General features: G+C 34.2%; 4 protein-coding genes across 10 annotated transcripts; 2 read left to right on the top strand and 2 right to left on the bottom strand.

The window, feature by feature from the left end:
- Positions 1-112: 112 nt before the first annotated feature.
- LOC105430182 (ATP-dependent RNA helicase DDX42) lies at positions 113-5,009 on the bottom strand. 3 transcript variants are annotated; one of them, XM_089076878.1, is made up of 10 exons: positions 4,871-5,009; positions 2,990-3,209; positions 2,646-2,915; positions 2,006-2,546; positions 1,707-1,935; positions 1,349-1,623; positions 1,122-1,272; positions 716-1,047; positions 509-634; positions 113-403 (listed from the first exon to the last, which is right to left on the bottom strand). In XM_089076878.1, the coding sequence occupies exons 2-10, from the start codon at positions 3,202-3,204 to the stop codon at positions 236-238; spliced, it is 2,307 nt and encodes a 768-aa protein (XP_088933004.1). In that variant the 5' UTR covers positions 3,205-3,209; positions 4,871-5,009; the 3' UTR covers positions 113-235. The 3 variants fall into 3 exon arrangements, with proteins under 3 accessions (XP_088933004.1, XP_011641886.2, XP_088933003.1); XM_011643584.3 differs by lacking the exon at positions 4,871-5,009 and adding an exon at positions 3,589-3,717 and having other exon boundaries at positions 2,990-3,225; XM_089076877.1 differs by lacking the exon at positions 4,871-5,009 and adding an exon at positions 3,589-3,717.
- LOC105430183 (metallophosphoesterase MPPED2) lies at positions 3,615-6,803 on the top strand. The gene is made up of 6 exons (XM_011643585.3): positions 3,615-3,752; positions 4,568-5,002; positions 5,354-5,498; positions 5,566-5,842; positions 6,124-6,350; positions 6,417-6,803. The coding sequence occupies exons 2-6, from the start codon at positions 4,583-4,585 to the stop codon at positions 6,542-6,544; spliced, it is 1,197 nt and encodes a 398-aa protein (XP_011641887.3). The 5' UTR covers positions 3,615-3,752; positions 4,568-4,582; the 3' UTR covers positions 6,545-6,803.
- A 198-nt stretch (positions 6,804-7,001) lies between these two features.
- Prps (phosphoribosyl pyrophosphate synthetase) lies at positions 7,002-16,045 on the bottom strand. Of its 4 annotated transcripts, none has more exons than XM_011643592.3 (7): positions 15,803-16,045; positions 13,982-14,189; positions 13,081-13,264; positions 11,459-11,521; positions 8,560-8,783; positions 8,157-8,490; positions 7,002-8,045 (listed from the first exon to the last, which is right to left on the bottom strand). In XM_011643592.3, the coding sequence occupies exons 1-7, from the start codon at positions 15,879-15,881 to the stop codon at positions 7,953-7,955; spliced, it is 1,185 nt and encodes a 394-aa protein (XP_011641894.3). In that variant the 5' UTR covers positions 15,882-16,045; the 3' UTR covers positions 7,002-7,952. The 4 variants fall into 4 exon arrangements, with proteins under 4 accessions (XP_011641894.3, XP_011641897.1, XP_025074885.1 ...); XM_011643595.3 differs by lacking the exon at positions 15,803-16,045 and adding an exon at positions 15,407-15,547; XM_025219100.2 differs by lacking the exon at positions 15,803-16,045 and adding an exon at positions 14,949-15,084.
- Positions 15,136-20,235, top strand: Ubc4 (ubiquitin conjugating enzyme 4). 2 transcript variants are annotated; one of them, XM_011643590.3, is made up of 6 exons: positions 15,136-15,272; positions 16,824-16,976; positions 17,128-17,210; positions 17,672-17,835; positions 17,928-18,062; positions 19,099-20,235. In XM_011643590.3, exons 1-6 carry the CDS (start codon positions 15,210-15,212, stop codon positions 19,146-19,148), a joined length of 648 nt encoding a protein of 215 aa, XP_011641892.1. In that variant the 5' UTR covers positions 15,136-15,209; the 3' UTR covers positions 19,149-20,235. The 2 variants fall into 2 exon arrangements, with proteins under 2 accessions (XP_011641892.1, XP_011641893.1); XM_011643591.3 differs by having other exon boundaries at positions 17,928-20,235.
- Positions 20,236-20,365: the final 130 nt, after the last annotated feature.

Here is a 20,365-nt window from a genome sequence, read left to right as displayed (position 1 = left end):
GAAGCAAAATAAAATTAATATGTCGTTGATGGAGCTGTAAACCGGAATCGAATTGATGATTAAATATTACACATAATTTTGTGACTAAAGGGATCGCGATACCTCTCTCGAATTGGTAAAATTAAATTTTATTGTAATATAAAACAAGTTTCAGTTCATTATCGTTTCAATATAGCATGTATTATATATAGCGATTGTATGTAATATATGCACAAATAATGGTACACTAATTTGATCACTCCCACCGACTTTTTCGTACTCTTTTACGTTCTGGTACCGCGGGACTGAAAACTTGGTTTTCCTGAGCTGCGGGTTTCGGTGGTGGAACAGTTGGCGGTGGCGGCATTATTACGGAAGGTGGAGTGATCGTCTGTTCCCAGGTATGATCCGATGATGCTCGGAACTACAGCGAATCAAATATATTAAATATTTGTATATCTGAATAAACATTGGTTCATTCGGATATACAAATTCATTGAAGTTTATTTTATAGAATTACATCACTTACTTGAGAATTATATTGACTTCGGAAAGCAGCTTTTATAGCGGAGAGTCTGTCGCTGCCAGGTCCGTGTCGTTCTAACTTCTTAACCACCTCGCTGATATCCTTCGACGCTTGCGACGATGATCCACTCTAAAGTATATATATGTATTCAGTTTCAATTATTCTAGAAAATAAGTATGTAACAAATTATATTACTTATATGATATATACCGAATTTGATGAATCGGGCCTGCCTCTGAAACCAAGTCCTGCTCCACCGACATTTAAACTCTTTCCTTTTCCACCTTTGAATCTTGATTTCCTGAACCATGAACTTTGCATAGCCAAATCCATTAAGCTTTTTGGCACTTCCTGATTTGCTCCCTCCAAATTTCTCACTAAATGTCCAGCAAATTCCTTATCCTTTTCCGTTACAAGAGTATACGCCGTACCTTTCTCACCGGCACGTCCCGTTCTTCCTATTCTATGCGTATGCGTATCAATATCTCGTGCTACGTCATAATTCACGACAGTCTTGATATGTGGAATGTCCAAACCTCGCGCTAAAATAATTACAAGATAAGAATTTTGCATACATATACATTTTTTTCATTAATAATTTTAGTATTTTAATTACCAGCCACATCAGTAGCAACCAGAGTACTGACATCCTTCTTCTTAAAAGCCGTGATTACTTTATTTCTCTCAACTTGATCCATATCACCATGCAAAAGTAATACATCAAACTCTTTCAGTTTGAGATTGTTGGCAAGTTCTTCCGCGTTCAGCTGATGTGGGGGAAAAACTATTAGATTACCCCTTTCATATTGTATTACAATTATGTTGGATGTTTAGCTTTCGCACCTTCTTAGTGACAAAAATTAAAAGACTGCCAGTGCTTAGAAATTCAACCAAATTTTGTAACAGCCAATTCCATTTACCACTAGGGTTGTTATGAAACATGATAACGTGTTGCGTCACATCGGTGTTAGCCTCACCGACATCTCCTTGCACTATCCTAATAGGATCTGTTAAAACATCTCTAGCGAGCTTTTCTACTTTCTTTTTGAATGTCGCACTAAAAAGCAATGTTTGTCTGTCAGGTCTCACATGATTACATATAGATCGTACTTGCGGTTCTGTAAAAAAAGATGTATATTCGATGTGTTATCATACCTTCGATGTATTTTTTCAATGTATAATTGAATGTGTGTTTGCTCACCAAATCCCATGTCAAACATTCTATCAGCTTCGTCCAGAACGAGAAAAGTAACTCTAGTTAAATTCGTTGCTTTCATTTTAACTAGATCGATTATTCTACCGGGGGTAGCGACTACAATCTCCGCACCACTTTCCAATGCTTTGCTTTGTTCCCATTTGCTACCACCTCCATAGCAGCAACACACTTGGATATTATAAACCTTTCCAAATTTCTTTGCTTCTTGATAAATCTGTAAACGACATGGTAATTATTTAAATCATTATTTTTCTGTCGTAATAGTGGAAATAAAATTATGATACCTGTTGTGATAATTCTCTCGTTGGTGCTAAAATGAGACCAATTGGACCATCTCCGGCTTTTAATTCGCGCTGATCCATAATGTGCACTAACATTGGCCAGATAAAAGCTGCTGTTTTACCGCTACCAGTCTTCGCTATACCGATTATATCTCGTCCACTTAAAGCGGCAGGTACTGCCTGCGCCTGAATAGGCGTAGGTTGTGTATACTCATTTTTGCGGATAGCTTTAATTAATGCATCGTCAAAGCCAAAATGGGCAAAACTTGTGATCGGATTTGGCGGAGATGGCCCAGATACTTTTATACCCAGAGTTTTTTTCAAGTCATCGATCTGCTGTTTATTTAAACTCGCAATTTCCTCATGCACATTGTAAAAGTTTTTTTCAAACGGTTCATATTTTATCTCGCTATGATCGATTGGAGGTAGGGGATCGATGTCCTTCTTCTTCGGTGGTGCGATAGGATTACCATCTTCATCGTATTCGATCTCCTGATCAGATTCTTCTTGTTGTAAACCAGCAGTTGGATTTTCTTCCATATACCTTAATTAGGAAAACAAAGATGGATATTTTATAATAATTCTTATACATCAAATATAACATATCTGTGATTTTTAATTATTATACTCAATAAATTTATACCTATAATAACTTTCTTCATCGTCTTCTCCATCAATGTCTGCCCGAAATCCCTTGGACTTGTCTTCCTTACCATTATCACCGCGTTGAGCCGCACAATTATTTCGTTTCACCTCCTCATCGATACATGCCATAAAAGCATCTAGAGGATCCTCCTCACTGTCACTTTCATCTTTTGTTGTTGATTTCTTCATTAAGTCATATGTAGGAGAACCAGGTGCGGGTATATATTCCAATGATGAAGTTGGAGGTTCATCATCATCCTCAAAGTATCTAATTTCAAACAATTGTTATTGCAATATTTAAACCATCTATACTTTCTATGACATCTATAAAATCATACTAACTCTTCTTCGGTCTTGCTCCGTTTTTTAGGCATGCCCCAAGAAGCAGACAAAGCGCTTTCCGTAATGGCATTCATTGTGTGATAGCCTTGCTTACTTAGGGTAGAATTTGGTGGAGGTGGAGGTATGTTGGTACCGCTCCTTTTAACTCCAGATACTTGAAAGCCAGTAAAGCCGAAGCCCTTCGGCTTGCTACCGCTTCCTCGATGATAACTCATTGTACCTTAACAATTTTAATACTAATTATAATTAATTAATAAGAATGTTTTAGCCATCACAAGTGATTCTGCTTTCCACAGTGTATTGAATAAACAGATAACCTTATGCAACAAGATGCAACATCGAGATCTCTTTGCGAAAAATAACTCGCACTCGCGATACCTAGTTCATTTGATGTTCAATCGATCAATATGTTGAATCTTGATACAGCAACAAATCAAGCTTTTCACAGAGAGCATTTATTTGTGTAATTTAATATGCTCGAAGATCGAAGGTTAGAACGCTATTCTACCCGAGCTTCGAAACACGAAGTGAATTTAATAAGCTACTCTTCGCATCTTGTTCGCGAGGCTATCGTAGGGATCTGTTTAGGTGATAACTACCTGTCGTACGACGAGTTTATAGAATCGTTTGCATTTATCGCACTACCGAACGATAAAATTTTCCGTCACGTAAAAAACGGTCACGGACTACACAGCGTCTTCACATTATCACGCACTTCGTTTGCTGACCTTTGGCGGTAGAACAGGGGAGAAGAGGGTTGGAGGTAAATGAAGAGTATTAACATTATTGATTGTCGATATAAACTTTTCAATCGTCGACATGAATATTTGAACAATTAGTTTACAACATAAAGATGCTTTTAACATTAAATGCTTTTAACGATGCATTAAATATCTTTTTTTTAGCTGGAAAGATATTTTTAATTACTCATCGCGATACAATTCAAGTTAATTTATATACAGAAGTGTTTTATTATATATATATATTATGTATATATATATATATATTTTCTTGTATATAAGAACTTTATATATAAGATATTTGATGATGCAATTACAACTTTATTTCTATATAAATGTATATTATTAATTATATACAACAAACATTGCCTCGAAATTCCATTTTTCTCTTTTTTTTTTTCAATTCGCTATGGAGTATATAATTTTGTGAATTAAAGGAAAAAAAGACTATCAACATAGAGAGAAATGAGAAAGAAAGTAGAGGGATGGGTGGAGAGGCAGAAAGGAAGGAGACAGATAGACAGATAGACAGATAGACAGATAGACAGACAGACAGACAGAGAGACAGAGAGAGACAGAGAGAGAGAGAGAGAGAAACAGAGAATTTTAGAATTTTTCAATTTATCGATCGATTAATTAATCGCATAATGCGCAAATGCTGTTTTTATAGAGCAAAGTTGCATTTGCATATAATGCGATTTATTAATGGACAAATTAAGAAACTCGTCTATTGATATATGATTTCACGACAATGTTTGTCATTACATGATGCTCTATATATATATATATATATATCTATATCTAAAAATAAGTTGTTTGTCATTGTGTGATATTTCAGCCATTTAATCATAAAATGTTGTCTCTGTTAAATCCGTCAAGAAGAGAGTGCGATTTGTCAGATCGCATTGCGCAGATCCCGCTGCGTTTCGAAATCCGATGTCGGGTTATGTCAACAGACGCCGCTCGATTTCTACCGTCGATCTGCCGTCAGAATCTGTCGGCATACTCCGTTACATTTTCATCGGAGTTCTATCAATCATCGGATATAACAAATTCAAACGCGTCGAGTCTAACCGCCGACAAAATTTGTAACCTCGCAGTTCTCGATAGACTCTGTCTAACGACAGCCTGTCAGATTTACCGGTTTAGCATGAAGATATCTATTCACCCACTGACAGCTGATCCAACGGCGGCCTGGCATGAATTATCTCAACATCAGAAAGTTGTTAAGATAACTGCTAAAGTGCCAACGACTGAGGCACCGAGCGATAAAGTACGTCCAACGATTCTCAACATTCAAAAAACAAAAATTTTCGATAGAGATACCTTCGCTTTAACCTCAAAACGTTTCATTTGATATCCGCTTTTCATCGATATAGATTGACTTTTGATTTCGGCTCGATTTGTTTTTTGTTTTTCTAATTCTAAAAATCAGATAAAAAATAAAGAATAAATTAAACTGAGATGACAATTTAGCGGACATTAATAGAAATAAATGTTATATTACACATTTTAATATTATTGATTACATAGGCGGAGAATTTAGTTTTTCTATAATTTCGTCAAGAAAAGAGTTGAAAAAAAGGAAAACTGCGCATGTTTAATGAGAAATTTTAATTTTTAGTTGCGCGTGGTATGCATGAGCGATACGCATTCGCTTACGCCGTACATAAAATTCGATATTCCCATGGGAGATGTCTTTATCCATGCTGGGGATTTCACGAAATGTGGTAGCCTGCAGGAAGTCATAGAATTCAACAATTGGATAGGTAGATTATTATATGTACTGATTGATATACTATAGTATATGTTAATTAATATATCATGTTATTTTAGGTAACTTGCCACACAAACACAAAATAATTATAGCTGGCAACCATGAACTCAGTTTCGATCCTACGTTCACAAATCCTTTTTCCGTGCACACCAGTGGAGATCATCAAAAACATACAGGGACCAGTATACTCGACAATATACCTACCCTGGGTATGTCAAAGGATGCTCTTGCAGAAGCTATTAAAACTACTAATATTAAGGATTATTTGACAAATTGTACATACCTAGAAGATTCTGAGATTACAGTGCACGGGATCAAGATATACGGTACTCCATGGTAAATATCAGTTGTGATAAATAATTAAATAGTGAGTAATGCATGTCAAATATTTATAGAAAAATCAAGAATCCCAAGTTTGTAAGTTTTCTAATTTAATGTTTGGATATTCTAAATAAACGAGAAATAAACGAGAAATAAACGAGTGTTATATAAACTTGAAATCTACAATAAACAATCGATGTTTGCTTTTTTCGAACATACTATGCGAAATATTTGTAGAAAATAATTTCAGGTATAAGAGATTCTTATTTCTGAGGGACATTTCGTTGAAACTTTAGGCAACCGGAGTTTTGTAAATGGGCGTTTAACGTGCCACGCGGAGAAGCATGCCTCTCAAAATGGGAAATGATTCCATCAGATACAGATATTCTTGTAACGCATACCCCACCTGTAGGTCACGGAGACCTTTGCTGCACTGGCGTGCGAGCTGGATGTGTCGAATTATTGTCGACGGTGCAGAATCGAGTGAAACCCAAATATCATGTGTTTGGTCATATACACGAAGGTATGACGGATGTTTGCATTAATACATGGGGATATCTTCTCTATGTTATATAATTTTATCTTGTAGGATATGGAATATCTTCAGATGGCAAGATAATATATATTAATGCCTCGACATGTGATCTAAATTATCTGCCAAATAATCCACCTATAGTATTTGATATAACATTACCATCTGGTATTCAGAAATCATAAATCAGATGTGATATATAACACCAATGTACATTACATCGCATAATGCTACAGCATCAGGAATCTCTTACGAACTCGAAAAAACTCGTGAAATTAAATAGTGATTTCTTACCTTAACTTTTAAATCATAATGTATGTATAAAGTATGTAATATATAAGCATTAATTCTTGCCTTTCTTTTTCATACGATTTATAAAACGATATAAATTAAGATATAATTCAAATTGTGATCTCTTTCTAAATAAAAATAACTTATTGATTACATATTTCTCTAAATTTTTCATTGATTATATATTTTTTCGTAACATAAAATTTTCATCATCTGTTTCCAACTTGTCATATTTCGATATTGTTTTAGTAGAATTTGAAGAATGGAATCGATAGAATCTATTGGAAATATGATACTTTTGAGGATATCTGCATATATTTTCTTAAATTTTTATTAGTAATAAAAAAACCATTTTTACTTTTTATTTATTTATTGTAATACCCAATCGAATAACAAATGGCACTTTCTCATTGTGTGAGAGAAAATTCGATATTGATATAGTAAGTCATCATAATCATATTAAGCTAAATTCACAGATTGGTCTGCGCGAAGTTGTTTCGCTGAATAAAATCAGAATTTGTTTTTTTATTCGAGCGCTACAAATTATTTATAATCATTTCAATTTTAATATCGCCATTATGAATTATGCTTGCGTTCGATTAATGCCATTTTTCTATCGTGTACACAATAATTGCAGGCAATGTGATGAGCACATTCTAATTAAACCACAAAAATTTAAACTACGTAATTTTTTTGGTGCATAAAAAAATTTGTATATGCGTATATAGCAGATCTAAAATTGATTTTATCTGATATCCGTAGTGATAAATTATACTACGTGATCATTATGTATACGTATTAAAAACACAATTTCAATCAGTTTACAAAATATTTCAATTCATTAAATTACTAATGATTTCATTATTGTAGATGGACTCTTTTGTCATTTTGTTTTAAGTCGAGATAGATAAGAAGATTGCTATGTATAAATTGTACAGAGTTAAAGCTGCAATTCTCTTCGATCACAACAAAATTCTAAAGCATTATGCATCTTTTCTACTGTTCGGAAAAATTCGTAGAATGCTATTCAAGTTAAAAAAAAAAAGAAACACCTTAGTATCTAAATACCTAATCATCTAAAAGTTCATCGTTTCGTGTTCTGAATCGATTGATCTCATGTCTATTAGAAATTGATGAAAAAAATAAAACAAATATAAATTTCAATGGAATCAGGATACATACAGAATATGTATCTGATTAGCAGGTAGATGAAGTAGTCTTTAACTAACAATAACAATAAACAAATGTAAAAAGAGTATGTTCTTCTTACACAGTTTGAAATAGCTTACGGAAGATTTTCATCTAATAGGGTACATTTGAAAACAGGTACGAAACAGATTCGCCATTGTGTGTTCGCCTTACCGCTTCGGCAAACATCATCGAGACATCAATACACTAAAAGATAAAAACTAATAAATTCTCCATGTCGTGATTAAATTCAATGGTATCGTCATCGCGATAAGAATTTTATGTCAGGATTTCTCTAATATAAAAAAAAAAAATTACCTGAATCTTTGGGCAATCTTTCATGTGACCATCTTGAGGAATAGTATTGGTCACTACCACAGCCTCGAAGCAAGCATTGTTAATCCTATTAATTGCCGGTCCACTGAATATACCGTGTGTAAGTATCGCATAAACCTTTGTGGCGCCAGCTTCCAACAATTTTTCCGCCGCGTGACAGATGGTACCGCAGGTATCAGCCATATCATCTACGAGAATCGCAACTCTGTCCTTGACATCTCCGACTAACACCATGCTCGCGACTTCATTTGCTTTTTTCCTCTCTTTATGTATAAGCGCAAACTCAACGTTTAATCGATCAGCGATGGATGTGACCCTGCAAAATAAAAAAAAAAAAAAATAATATCTTTTCCAATAAAATTATTTTCTTTCCTTGATTATTCACCTTTTGGCACCGCCGGCGTCAGGAGAGACAATGATACTGTTTCGCCATTCAACGATATTTTCCTTAATCCACTTGAGGACAGCTGGCTCGGCGAATAAATTGTCGACTGGTATATCGAAAAATCCTTGAATCTGACTAGCATGTAGGTCCATTGTGATAATATGATCAGCACCCGCGACGGAAAGCATATTTGCAACCAGCTTGGCAGAGATGGGCGCACGGCTCTGTAAAATACGTTTTGATAGATAAATTTAGAGAATTCGTACGAGTCCATCAAGTCCATTTGCAACTGGAAATAGCCTGCAATTTAAAGAAATTGCTATTAAAGTCCCTTAAAAGCATACCGAAAACATACTCGAGAAATTGGAAACAATTATATAGTTTATTTTGCTACCTTTTGAGATAGATATATAAAAATTTTAGCAAGTATATTAATTTATCTCAAAAGACTGCCTGTATTGGCTTTTTGGAATATATACATTTACTAAATATTCGAAAAGATTTTCTTTAGAGGGGACAAAATATGAATACAATGGCCATGTACTAAAATATTACTTTGCACAAGATATATCTATCCATAAAATACATTTTCAGGGAAACGATGTTGCAAATGCACCCCAGTTAGACTCTCAACTATCATAAGTGAAGCAAAATATTTAAATTATAAACGCAAAACAGAACACAATGCATCTCAATCCTTTGTCCTCATGTAGCAAAGGATAGATGAACAAGAGGGCAAACATTGGTGACAGATACGCAATATATATGGATAAATATATATAGTAAAGATTTCTCTAAGAAACAAATATATCAATGTCACGAGTGCATCTCTAACATTATATGTGCAAAATTGCATAAAAGAAAATTTTTCTAGTTTGAGAATTAAGGTACATCTGTATTAGTATACTGTCGTCAACACAGAGAAATGCATTGTGCAAGTGAATGGAATTTTTTAGTAAATCAGAGTATTTGTAAAATGAGTATAAAGTTTATCAAAGTTATTGATCATTTCAAGATACTACCAACAATTATCGACAAGACAAGTTATCACCAAGACATTGACATTCCTATGCTATTTAAGCATTAATAGGATAGACAATACTTGATTAGTGCATTTGGACAATAACACTTATTCCAAGCTTCAGTAATTAGTACCCGAAACATACATATGCGTACCCCATTATACTAATTGCCAACGTATTGCTATTATATTAATATTTTGCCCTCTCATTCGGATATCAATATGCTTTGACCAAATGTTTCATTCATTCATTCATTCATGGGGATACCACTGTACTGTGTAGCAACGATATAAGTTTGGTTAGTCCTACAAAGAAAATTCTTGTCTGAATTCCAAAATAATATTACAAATCGAATAATTGATCGAGTTATCATTGCAAACGCTGCACTCGACAATCTCGTTGTTATTATACTCACTGTAGGCAGGTCGGGCAGAATATCCTGAAAATACCCAATTATTCAGAAAATAATGTAATCAGAACTTTTTGTTTTCCTAACAAACATTAGTCAGTAAGATATTTTTTTTTCTTATCTCTTTTCGTTTTGTTGTATAATCTAAAGCTATGACAAACATTAGAGCTGATAACTTTCAACAGGAGGCGATATGAAATTGTACAATTTTTGATCGCCTTTTCATGCAATACCCAATTAATATTAAGAGGTGCTCATTTTTGTTATATAAATATATAAAAAATGTCATAACATCAATGTCGTAAATTTAAATTTAAGATAAACATATTAAATAAACATAATATATATAACAAAAAAATTTAAATACATAACATTTATAATATATAATGTATAATAGAATTAATGAAATAAAAAGTATATCTTGTATAATTATTATACCGTCTTGACAACAAAAATGTGCAGAAGACCTCCCTTGAAGAAATCTAACACGAGTTTTGCAACTGCTGTTTGGGTTATCCGACTTTTGATAACCTTACGTCATTATGAACAACATGCTTAAAACGTATGCATTTGCAGTGTTTAAAATTCTAAAATATTTGCTATTTACCTCGTTACAAACATTTCATATTACATCAAGTAATATAATGTTAAATAAAAATTATAATTCTATAATTTTGGATAACGTAATATTATAATTATCTATATTCTTGTCCGTATCTTATGATGATATGCACATGTTGATACTAAAAAGCAATGAGTGTTTAAAATAAAACTTGATATGACGTAAATCTGATTAAACACAACTTGTACAAGCTTAACTCATGCTTGATTTGTAATATGAGATTTATATGGTTATATAAATGATATAGTTCATTTATAATCACGACTTTGATGATTTTTACAAATAAAATATAAAATGTTATTACAAATCTCACTTATAATTCATGCACATTTTGATTATATTATTCTTGTATAATTAATAATATTATCCCTATATACACTTATAAACTATATATTCTAGTTTCACCATTTGCTCTTCACATGATACATTTAAAAAACATTTAAAAAAGATTAAATTTCTAAGTCATCATATATCATTTATATAAAAATTATTCTTATATTTACAATTTAATGCTTGCAAATCATAAACGAAAATATCCAATTAATATAAAAAAATTGATATTTTGTTAATTTTAATTTTGTTTAGTAAAAGATATCTCGAATATTAGTATATCTTAAAATATATAAAAATAAAATAAGTTGCATAATCAGCGAATGGTGAAGATCCTGTAAACTAAGTATATTATCTGGTGCAGCCCAATAACATAAAGCCGGCGGAATATAAGCGTACTTCATATGAGAATGAGATCGAATTTTGCGTTTCAGGAATGATATTACTCCATTGGTCTGTTGCAAAGCTATGAAAGAATTAAAAGTAAAACGGATAAAAAAGACCGCTGCAAGTTACCCTGAATTTCCACTCGTTCGACTTCATGACAATCTGATTTTTAGAGTCTCCACCATCACCGCCCTGTGAAGATATAGCACATTAAAGAAATATAGAATTTCTTCTTCTTCTTCTTCTTACAGACAATATCCTCGCTTATCGTGCTTGTTGTCTTAACTATTAAAATCTCAATATAACATTGAATAACAGATATTAAAATACATATTACAGAATTTGCATTTGTATTACACATATTATAAATAAAATAGAATTACATCGTATATATCAATACCATTGTAAGATAAAGATAAAATATTCTTAAGCAACAACATTCAATCTGTGACTTAAGCAGAACGAATTAAGCACTCAGAATGTAATTTAATAAATCTGCTATTGTGAAAACTATTAATACATTAAGTAAGACTTGTGTGAGAAATTGTGCTATCTCATCAAGTTAGAAAATTGCAATAATTTAAAAATATTTCATCAGATCGGGATCATAATAAGACGAGAAATTCTAATAGCATATATTCACTACCTGTAACCACATTGAGGCACACCTAAATCCTGTTGGAAAGATTGCCAAGTTCATACGTTATATTTTTTGAGAAATGCTTATGAATATAAGCCATGCCGCTAGTTCTTAAATATTACATAAGAGGAAAGATTAATATGTAAATATTACATTCAAAGATAGATTGTAATTATGTTAATTCTTAAACGCATATTAGTAATTAATGTTAAAGAAAAAAATATAATGAATTGCAGCTTTCAATATATACATATATGTATATTTTATGTTGATGTAGAATTATAGAAATGTATACGCTGCAATGATTATATAAGATATTCAGACATTATAGATATCGTCGTCTCAATTAGTGGTTCAAGCGTTGTATAACTTAAGAATGGAATGTTTTATGTACAAAATTAAAAGAGAAACAGAACTGTTCTATAACATTAATAAGATACAGGATGTAATTGCTAAGTTGAGAGCTTAGTAATAGAAAATCTCTATGAAAGCATTTTTAATAAAATAACATTTGTTTCAAACATAAACTTCTTATTGTAAATGTATATATTATATATTTGTATATTTATTTCTTATACGAATCTATGTATCATCTCATGTAATTTTATAAAGGTACAAATAGCTTAACATCGCTGATTCAACATTGCCAATGCAATCTCAATGTCAGCGTTAATTTAAAAAAAAATATTTTACAAGAGCAAATATAACACAAACTAATCAAAACATCACAGATAAAATACAATACTAAATGGGATATTAGATTTGTTCGTTGATGGCTCAAATGTATGAGTTTGAAACATCCAATTTTTGTATCAACATATCACATATTTATCCATTATAGGGAAATTAATTTTTTATAATTTTATGTACTACTAATAACAATGGCCCTTAATTGCTTCTTTTTCATATCTTTTTGATATTTTATTAAATAGGATATTAATTTGATTTTATTGGAATATACGTGTACTTGACAACTAAACTTAATTATAAACTTATTATAAAGTATAATAATTTAAAAATTAGTTTTATTTAAATATACCTCGTTGAACTGCTTATAGAATATAAATACATATGAACAAAAAAATACTGATTATTCAATCCCTTTACTTACCTTATCTTTCTTATCCTGCCTTGCATAAGGGAAACAAGGAATAACTGCTGTTACACGAGATGCAGAAGCAATTTTGCAAGCGTTGATCATGATCAGGAGCTCCATGAGATTATCATTCACCTCGCCGCTTCCACTTTGTACGATGTATACATCTTCTCCACGAACAGATTCTCCTATCTCCACGCTAAACATTAAATGTGTTACTTCTTATGATCTTAGAACAGGAAACAAAACTTGGAATAAGGTACATTCAGGGAGATCCTATTATCACATTATTTTATTCTTGATTTATGTCTAATAAACTTTAGATTAGAATGATATGGTAGTTACTAATAGGCGCGTTCCTTGATCGCAATCTAGAGAGATTTTTTATTAAATTCTTAAATTAAAGGATAATTAGGATATTAAAGAGTATCAAGTTAAAATTATCGATGGCATCATTATGAAATTATGAATATTCCCACGGGATGCAAAATCCGAATTTTTTCGCATTAAATGTGTGAAAGGAGATCGTAATAGTTTTCTCATTTCATTATCATTTGCGGCATGAAAATCGCGAATATGGTGAGTGTTCGTGGGTTCACGTGTTGCGTTCGTTTCTGGAAGCGTCGGCACGAACCGACGCTCGCAGCGTGCGAGCGTCGAGTTAGAAAAGCGTCGCTTTCATGTGGAAGAGCGGGATCGGTCTCGAGAAGTTCTAGCGAAATTGACACGGCGCCCGTCCACCCTCATGTTCATGGAGAGATGTCGTGCGATGAACGGCGTTCAGAACGGCGGGAAACACGCGATAGCAAATTTATGCGGCCCCACGCGCGATGACACGTGGTCGGCCGCCTCGTCTCACGCGGCTGACAATGGGAAACGTGGTCACGCGGTGGCGCGGGATAGCAGCGACCATTACCATGTCTCGAGATTGCTGAATTTCTTCGTGACAACCTTGCCGATGTCGATGCCAAGGCGGTCCACGATCCGCTGGGCGAGATCCGGGTGTGAAGTCCCGCTGAAGACCTTGATGTTCGGCATTCTGCTCTGCAAGACCCGGACCCGTGAGTTTTCCAAGTTTGCGCGTAACAAACTCTTGGCACGCACTGGCTGCGACACAGGCATCACTACAACAGAAAGCACCGGGGCGGTCGGCCAATCGGTGATCGCGCGCGTACCGGACGTGACGTCGCGCTGGATCACGCTCCGCCTACGCGCGCGCGGGGATGTCGAAGCGCGTTGAAAGTGTGGAGCGGGGCGACCTTATCGCGCGCGACGTTCGGCCCCCTTTTTCGTTTCTCTTTCTCTCGCACGGAAAACAATGATCTCCGTGATAAGAAAAGGCGCGCTCGCCGCCTCTCGATACAGATTGCGCGACTTGCGACATCCATCGGCGGTTGCGTCGAGCGGACCGGCGCGGACCGGCGCGGACGCGCGCTTCGTCTCTCGCGAAGGAAGCTGTTTATAATCAATACGGCGTCTCGCTATCTTTTTCTCTCTTCATCGGTTTGTATTTATATCGGATTTTATTTTTATCCAGCTATGATTCGGCACCTCGGAATGCGAAAACGCCACCGTCGCCGATCTCATAGCCAAGGTGACTGCGCCACGTGTTCCCATCCCTCGCGCTGATAACGCGCCCTTATCGCGTTGATCTCGCGGCCGTAAACGCGACCATAATCCGCATATTCCGATCGTTGCACGTGCACGCGCGATCCCGTCGCGATCGAGCCGCGAATCGCGGCGCGGCGGCGGGCGGCGGGGCGCGACGTGAACCTAGACAAAATTCAAAAGGAGCGGGCGCGAGAGCGGGTGACAGTCAACTTTTGCCCATCAATGTGGCGCCGGCGGCGCTGTGCCGAGTGATAAATCGCGTGTGTACATACGTGCACGGCGGCGTGAGTTTTCTGGACACGGCCAACAACGGGTTAGGGACGAGGGCCCGTGCGTGCGAGCGAGTGACGAGTGAGATCCTCGGCTGTCCCAGAACCCTCTATCGCGCAACGTGACGCGACGACGCCGCCGCCGCCGCCACCGAAGCAGCGGCCGACGACGACGTGCGTGGAGCGCATCGCAGTGCACGAGCGGGACTCGCTTGTCCGACCGACAATGACAACGTGCTAACCGTTTTTGCCGATTCGGGAGCCATGGCGAACATCGCGGCGCAGCGAATCAAACGGGAATTCAAAGAGGTTATAAAGAGCGAGGAGGTGAGTGAACGAGCCAGCGAGCGAACGAGCGTGGCGTGAAGTCGGCCGCGCTCGGACGACGACCGGGCATCGCGTGGTCCTCGCGATAAAGGCCGCGCGTATCGCATCGCGGTTATGCAATCCTGGGAACTCACACGCGACCGTCAATGAATCTTCGTTCTGGCGAGGGACGGCAAGAGAGCCTGTTGCGCTCCGTCTGTCACAATATACGTTACTCGATATCCTCGACCAGCTCTGACGCCAGAGCTAAACGGAGATAAAGTCGAAGAGAGAGAGAGGGAGAGAGAGAAGGAGACAGAGAGTACACGCAGTCCTGCTTCTATCGTGTCGACTCGATCATCCGTTTCCGATCGGATCGAATCAGATTGGACCGTTTCGCCTCGTAACGAATCGACGACGTCGTGTTTACGTACGATGACGTACATTCAGCGCACGTTGTCGCGGCGCGGCAATTAGCATCTCTCGCGTCGACGTCACGGCGGCGGGTTTAATTACATCTGAATAATAGAATGTCGGAGCTATATACTTACCATGTTGCGCGTGTGCGTGTCCGGGATCCCGGCTGCACTGGGATCCCTGGATGGCCTTGCACCTTTTCAGATTGCTCATCTCGCCCGTCGCCGCGATTCAGCGATGATAAACGTTTGTGTGTGTCTCTCGACGTGCCTTCACGAGCGGCCGAATTACTCCGTGCCGCCGCGACTTACGGTCGTACCATGACGGTTTCGTGAATTATTATCCGTCGCGGAACGCCGGTTGCGAGATCTCTTTCTTATCGTGTCTCGGATGTCATAGGTTATGATTACATGTTTATTTTGATAATTGCGCCACGAGATTGACGTAACACCACACGCGAATTTTACGAGAGTATAATTTGACAATGTATCTTTTTTTATATACCCCCTCATCCATGATAACATAGCTGGCTAATGTTTCTTTTTTTTTCTTTTTTTTTTTCATCGAGGAGAGAGAGAGAGAGAGAGAGAGAGAGAGAGAGAGAGAGAGAGAGGGACACGATTGGAAAATAAATGTCACATATTCTCGTATTACTAAACCACCTAAAATATTACGCTACTATGATTTGAAACTTTCTTGATCTTCAATTGTCTTAAACGATTTCTTTAAACATTTCGTTTCGGCGCCAATGCATCATTCTCTCTTTGATACTTTGGAATTCTAGTTTTTGTAATTCAATTACTGTGGTATATTTTGAGATTTTTTTTAAATATATTTTAGTATTTGAAATATATTTATAAATGAAATTTTATAAAATATCTTTCTTTTATAATGGACGTTTAATGGACTCTACAATGAATATATATTAGCTCTATCATGTTTCATATTTATTCTTCAATTTACATTTAAAAAAAGACCTTTGATATGTGCAAATTTTATTATTTTACAATGTGTTTTGCATGATATTTTCATTTATGCTTTACTCATGTAAGCGTGTCTGATGTTTTAATATTTTATATGTTGTATAAAGTTGTTATATGCATTGCGAAATTGCTACTTGATTATCTAACAACTGTACTTATTTGTTTGTCATAGATAGCAAAATGTGCGATTAAGGTTGAACTGGTCAACGATAGTCTTACTGAATTAAGGGGTGAGATTGCAGGTCCACCCGACACGCCATATGAAGGTGGTAACTTTGTGCTCGAGATCAAAGTTCCCGAGACATATCCATTCAATCCTCCCAAAGTAAGTTAATATTTTTTAAGAATGTGAATAACTTATATAGTGAATATTCATAACTTCTAATATTTATTTTAATAACTTGAAGGAAAGAATAAATTGTCAAAAGTATGCATAGAAATTTGTATTGCATAGAAATAGCATTTTTATTCTGCAGGTACGTTTCATAACAAAAATATGGCATCCCAATATATCTTCCGTCACAGGTGCCATATGTTTGGATATTTTGAAAGATCAATGGTATGTATATTTATTACATATCTGCTGATTAAATTACTTAACATAATTTTTTTTTATCACATATACTTCTATATTATCATGTTTGTATTTTTCCTATATATATATATATATATATATATATATATACTCAGTACTTCTCAGTATTTCTCAATATTATTTCATTATTTAATAATGCAATTTATGTAAGTAAATTAATCTCATTATTTATGATAAAATAGATTTCTGAAATTTATTTCTTCTTTATTCATAATCTAAACTTTATCTAAATCAATCTCTTACAAAATCGATAAGAGAATGGGATAAGAGAGTAATATGAATTGAATTTTATATCCATAATCAAGACAATTATTCTCATTGTCTCATGTAGAATTGTGTCATGTAGAGTTATGTTGTCATGTAGACTCATGTAGAGTCATGTGTCTTTTCATAAATTAATTGTATTTTTCACTTTTATATCTTAGGGCTGCCGCGATGACTTTGCGTACAGTTTTGCTGTCATTACAAGCGTTGTTGTCTGCAGCAGAGCCCGATGATCCTCAGGATGCAGTAGTTGCTAAACAATATAAAGAACATCCTGAATTGTTTCGTCAAACTGCCACACATTGGACCTTTGTATATGCAGGTGGTACGTAATATCATACATTTATTCATATTTATATATAGACGTAATGTTAAATGTAATATTAAAATTAAAATGTATTCCTATCGATTCTCTAGGGCCAGCGAAAATGCCTGATTTAGATGACAAGATAAGAAGATTAACAGATATGGGAATTGAAGAACATAATGCGAGAGTCGCTCTATCTTCGTATAATTGGGACTTGGAACGCGCCACCGAGCACTGCCTTTTCAGTTAGTGATAACTATATAGTTAATCTGTCACATTCAAGAGCATTCATTTTGTCACAAAAATTTTCTTGTAACAATCTCATGTTCGGATATTGATATTATTAGTGATTTTACAATTGGAATTCCGCACCTGTAACGACAATATCTGAATGATAAAAAGACATTGCCAGAAAAAATTGTTCAATATTCACCAATAGTCAATCATTTATTTAATTTGTAACATAGGTATGAGAAAGAAATGATTATTAAAAAAGTGGCTAGTAATCAAGTAGCAAAATTTTTAGCATGTGAGGAATGTAGTGTTCCGCATCACATTCTGTTCAAATACCACATCACATGCTAGTTCAAAAATATTACAACCAAATTTAATACATTTTTAATTATTTTGTGTCATATAAAATAGGTCAGTGTATGCATCATGGTAAAAAAAATTGGTATTATCGCCGAATTTTTATTTTCTTCGGTTTTTTGGAGTTTTTCATTACATTGCAGATTTTCAGTTTGTACTTGTATTAAATTAATATTTTCAGTAAAGTTTAATAATTATATACTCATATTGCTATCTTTCAAGTGTAATTAGATATTTTGCTCTTACAGTTTTCTATTCAATTTATAATCTATAATGCTTTGTATTGATGATGCAGAAATTATTCCCATGAGATATGATTTACTATTATGTTTATATTCTTAATACTGAGTATATATTAAAATAAAAATAATGTGTCCTTTTTTTCATTCTTTAATACAAAATGTATGTCGATATTACAATTTTATGTTATTAAATCTATCTTTAATATAAAAGAAAAAAACAATAGATTAAAAATTTTCAAGCCTATGAGAAAATTTTGAATGTCTTATTTTGATTTTATGATAATCTCTAAATTTGTTTTTTAATCGAGAAAAATTCAATTCTTTTGGACCAATTTTGAAATCTCATTCTAATAACTAAGTAATTTGGTCATCACTGGCTTATGATAAAGTAATGTTAAAGCAATATATTGTATGGATGTGTGCAAAATATAATTCTTTCACTTTTCAGATAGAAAAATTATAATTCGAGCAAACCCAATTGTATTATTGAAGATGTGACCTGTAAAAAGATTTTAAACTTTATCGCTTTGATGTTAATTATCTTATATGTACATTTTTAGTGTTGGTTTATATGAAATGATAAAAAAAATTATCACATAAATATGTATCTTTACAGATATATCTTATCATTTTTGTATCATGTGCCGTGTACATTCCAGACTCAGGCGTAAATGGCATTTATTTAGTGGCCTCAGTTAAATTCTACATTACTTAAAAGTATCTAAATGGAGAAAAAAAGATCGATGCAAGTTAAATTTAAGTTTAATTTCGTAACTATCATTATAAAATCATAAGAAAGAAAGCGCGTAAAAGATTCAATTAGCTCATTATTTGTATAATAATGTATATGATACTGAAATGCAGATAGTTTTTTGTACAATTAAATGTTAAATCATGTGCATTATACTGTGAAAAGATAAAAACTTAATTATAGTTTTACCAGTTTGTTGTATTAAATTTTCCTACAAATGTTGAGAAAAGTGATAGCCTTCAGTCAATTGTAAAAATCGTTTTGCTTTTTTCTTTTTAAATATTTAGCTCACAATATATTGTCTTATGTATGGGTTTGTTTAAGGATGTGGTTGTGGATACAACATCCTCTGATGTTTTAATTGCTGTAATGTTTATATATATATATATAATATGAAAAAATAATTTTTTTTTTCATTTTATTTGAATTTTTGATTCATGTGCATATTTTTTTCCTTGATTTGCATGTTTATTTTAAAAATAAAATATTCTATTATTTCATTGATCTTAGTACATAAATTAGTATATAAATTTTTACATTTTTTTTTTGTTAAGCGATTGATATAGAATTCATGTTTTATCATTTTTTAATATCAAGTTAATATAAATTAGAGGTTAGCAGAGAGAATATGGATTTCTCGTTAAGTTTTTTGTATATAGTCCACAATTATATACAAGAAGAAGCAGTATATAAAAATATTTCTGTAAAATGCGATAAGTTACTAAAAAAATATCTCTTGCTAAAAACATTATTAAACTTCATCTCGAACGCACTATGTACAAACATGACTCGATATTGTATACAAACATGAAATAAATTAATAGTCTCTAGCAATTACTGTGAATTCAATCTTATCATTAGACAGAATATATGTACAATGAACAAAAACAGTAACATAGAAAATATCAAGCTCATTTAAATATCGGAAAATATCAAGTTTGTTTTAAGCTGGACTTACATTTGC

Source organism: Pogonomyrmex barbatus, unplaced genomic scaffold (assembly GCF_055798465.1).
Source record: "Pogonomyrmex barbatus isolate J1 unplaced genomic scaffold, ASM5579846v1 scaffold2, whole genome shotgun sequence".
In the NCBI taxonomy this organism is placed as follows: domain Eukaryota; kingdom Metazoa; phylum Arthropoda; class Insecta; order Hymenoptera; family Formicidae; genus Pogonomyrmex; species Pogonomyrmex barbatus.
This window is presented reverse-complemented; position numbering and strand designations above follow the sequence as displayed.

Coding starts and splice junctions, on each gene's coding strand:
- LOC105430182 (XM_089076878.1), bottom strand. CDS start 3,204: ATGAGTTATCATCGAGGAAGCGGTAGCAAGCCGAAGGGCTTCGGCTTT. Junction 1,273..1,348: donor TAATTTTTGTCACTAAGAAG/GTGCGAAAGCTA, acceptor CCCCCACATCAG/CTGAACGCGGAAGAACTTGC. Junction 635..715: donor GGCCCGATTCATCAAATTCG/GTATATATCATA, acceptor TATATACTTTAG/AGTGGATCATCGTCGCAAGC.
- LOC105430183 (XM_011643585.3), top strand. CDS start 4,583: ATGTTGTCTCTGTTAAATCCGTCAAGAAGAGAGTGCGATTTGTCAGAT. Junction 5,499..5,565: donor AGAATTCAACAATTGGATAG/GTAGATTATTAT, acceptor ATGTTATTTTAG/GTAACTTGCCACACAAACAC. Junction 6,351..6,416: donor GTTTGGTCATATACACGAAG/GTATGACGGATG, acceptor TTTATCTTGTAG/GATATGGAATATCTTCAGAT.
- Ubc4 (XM_011643590.3), top strand. CDS start 15,210: ATGGCGAACATCGCGGCGCAGCGAATCAAACGGGAATTCAAAGAGGTT. Junction 15,273..16,823: donor AGGTTATAAAGAGCGAGGAG/GTGAGTGAACGA, acceptor TGTTTGTCATAG/ATAGCAAAATGTGCGATTAA. Junction 17,211..17,671: donor GATATTTTGAAAGATCAATG/GTATGTATATTT, acceptor TTTATATCTTAG/GGCTGCCGCGATGACTTTGC.
- Prps (XM_011643592.3), bottom strand. CDS start 15,881: ATGAGCAATCTGAAAAGGTGCAAGGCCATCCAGGGATCCCAGTGCAGC. Junction 8,491..8,559: donor GACGCCGGCGGTGCCAAAAG/GTGAATAATCAA, acceptor TTTATTTTGCAG/GGTCACATCCATCGCTGATC. Junction 8,046..8,156: donor AAGATTGCCCAAAGATTCAG/GTAATTTTTTTT, acceptor TTTATCTTTTAG/TGTATTGATGTCTCGATGAT.